The 2,586-nt window shown below is 36.2% G+C and overlaps 1 protein-coding gene across 1 annotated transcript; it reads right to left on the bottom strand.

Annotated features, from left to right (window-relative positions):
• Nucleotides 1-4: 4 nt before the first annotated feature.
• LOC108355153 (surfeit locus protein 4 homolog) lies at nt 5-477 on the bottom strand (the record flags this gene model as incomplete). The annotated part of the gene is made up of 2 exons (XM_017606328.1): nt 189-477; nt 5-100 (listed from the first exon to the last, which is right to left on the bottom strand). Coding segments are annotated over exons 1-2 (279 nt in total), but the record flags the coding sequence as incomplete, so codon positions are not given.
• Nucleotides 478-2,586: the final 2,109 nt, after the last annotated feature.

Below are 2,586 nucleotides of genomic sequence, written 5' to 3' on the forward strand. Positions count from 1 at the left end.
CTTCGACTCGTGATTCGGCTAATACGAGCAGTAATGCGCCGATCAGCGCAAGATTGCGAAACAAGAATTGTATATCCCAAAGTATAGAGTAAGCTATTGTCTAGTTGAAATAACACAAATTTTAGGTAAATGTGGATACAACTATAATTATGCATGCATGCATGCACATATGTATTTGAGTGGCCTACCTGTAGCACTACGATGAAAAAGAGCAAACCCACAGCAATCTCGACTTTATACCTAGCAATAACCATAACACAGCCACCAAGTTGTCCAAACAAATTCACTAACACAAAAACTGTAGCCAAAAATTTGCCACAGCCCCAGCTCATATCCATATATTCACGTTGTTCGTTCCATTGGAAGTACATGCGTAAACCATCTTCGAAGAACGTCGCAATCAGACATAGACGAGCGACTGTAGGTAGGATATTTTTGCCGCGACGTATTACCTAAAACGTTAGAAAAAATCATAACTATGTGGGTACCAAAAGAAAAACAAATTTTAAATGTGCAGATTAGATTGGGTCTACAAACATATGTACATAAATACAGTAAACCCCGCCTTCCTTTGTATCACCACTTAACTTAAATTAGCTCAATTTCATCAGTTTTTGTTGCTCTATAGATATGGATACAGTTACATATCGACATCTCCAAACCATAATACCTACATACATACATACGTAAAACACAAGGAAGCACACTTTTTTATTCGCAATCTGGAGAAGTTCGTTTTCAAAAGCTTTAATTATGTTTAACCTGTGTGTAATCAATAAATTTTTAACCAACTTCCCGATAAGCTAGAGATTTGAAATTTCAAAGTGAATTAATCCTCTGGGTGGCGCAGGTGTCGAGATATTTGAAAAGGCTTATTTAAGATCAGATATGGTTCATATTTTGAATGTTTGTTATCTACATGAAGCGGAATAACTTCACAAAAAATTGCCCGATAGGTGGCGCTGGCGTCGATATATTTGGAAAACCCGTATTTATGGTCCATATAGTTCATATTAAGAGCTTAAATATATTATCTGAATAGAAAGAAATAACTCTACAGAACCGTTAGTTTTTGGGTCGGTCTGTTTTTTACCACTTAGAAAAACTTATTAAATTTTTTTATTCTTCTTATTCAAACCGAGTTCAACAAATCACGCCAGGCGGATTTTTTTATTACTTGTTTAGGCAGCTGAGCGAGCGCTGGGCGAAGACCCTGGAATGCAAGGTGGCAAAATCCTTCTGGCCACGGGTAGACCGCAAGCGGTCTGGGGAGCTCAAGCTATAGGTGTCCTCATTCTTCCTTAGCTGCCCCCTCTTTCCCTTATCCGCCCACCCCACTAAGGGCATCACAATACGACAGCTTAATCGAGTCCAAGTGTGCCTCCATATACGGAGGCATCCCGCTTACCTAACATAACTGGTTTTTGACAATTCTCTTTGCTGACATATAAAAGAAAATTGTCGAACATACTTTATATGGAAAAAACGTGAAACACCTTAAACAAAAAAAAAAAAACATTCTCAAAAATCAACGAAATTTTTTACCAACTTGAAAGTTGCACTTCTTTATGCTAGAATTAAATGGGCTACAAAACTGCATACCAATAATTTTTCTAAAGATTCTGATTAAAAGGTTTGAAATATTAGTGAAAATTTTCAGAATTTGTAGACTTTTATAAAAAAATAATAAACATTAAATAAAAGACAAATAGCCAAAACTGGTCAAAATATACCACTCCTATTATTTTGTTGACAACTGTACATATACAGTCAATCAATAAAGTTTAGGTACAGAGAGTTTTTTGCAATTTTTTTTTACGCACACCAAGATCTAAAGTGAGATAACTCAAAATTCATAAAGGGAAATTAAACTGCTTGTGGATAGTACAGATTCAACGCAATTTATACGAAAACAGGTATGTTGTTGTTGTTGTTGTAGCAGCATACAAATTCCCCAAAGACTTTTTGGGGAGTGTTGCTGGAGTGACAGTCCTTGGCCAGATATAAATCTGGGTGGTTCCGGTTACGTAGACCAGACTGCCGTGGGAACTCGAAAACAGGTATATAATGTTTTAGTTAAACTACCTTTGCAAGATATTTCTGAAATTTACCGTTATACCNCAAATTGCTTTTCCGTACCAAAGTTATTAATATTAAGGGCACCGAGTTTGGTAGAAATTTATAAATCGGTTACCGAGATACAAATTAGTGGTCATAAGTTGGCGGCACTAAGCCCATTATCCAAAAATTTATATTATTCAAATTTTCTGCTAAGTTGTTACCGATTTTTTGCAGCTTTCGTGTTTCTGTAAATTACCGATATATGGCAGGTGGGCGTAGTTATTGCCCGATTTCAAAGATTTTCAACAGATTTCTTGGATAGACCCTACATAAAGCAGAACGGTCAGCAGGTAGCTGATTATAGAAGTGAATTTGATAACGCGCTAAAGAAAAATTAGATGGAAATGAGGCAATTATTGCAAGCTGTATAAAGTAGCATTTGGAGAAAGAATTAAGGCGCATTGCTCAAGAGACAAGTGTAAAAAGTGTGGGTCACACAATTTCATAATAATATTATTTTTGACC

This window comes from Rhagoletis zephyria, unplaced genomic scaffold (assembly GCF_001687245.7).
Source record: "Rhagoletis zephyria isolate East Lansing unplaced genomic scaffold, Rhagoletis_zephyria_1.1 Rzeph_scaffold_42829, whole genome shotgun sequence".
In the NCBI taxonomy this organism is placed as follows: Eukaryota; Metazoa; Arthropoda; class Insecta; order Diptera; family Tephritidae; genus Rhagoletis; species Rhagoletis zephyria.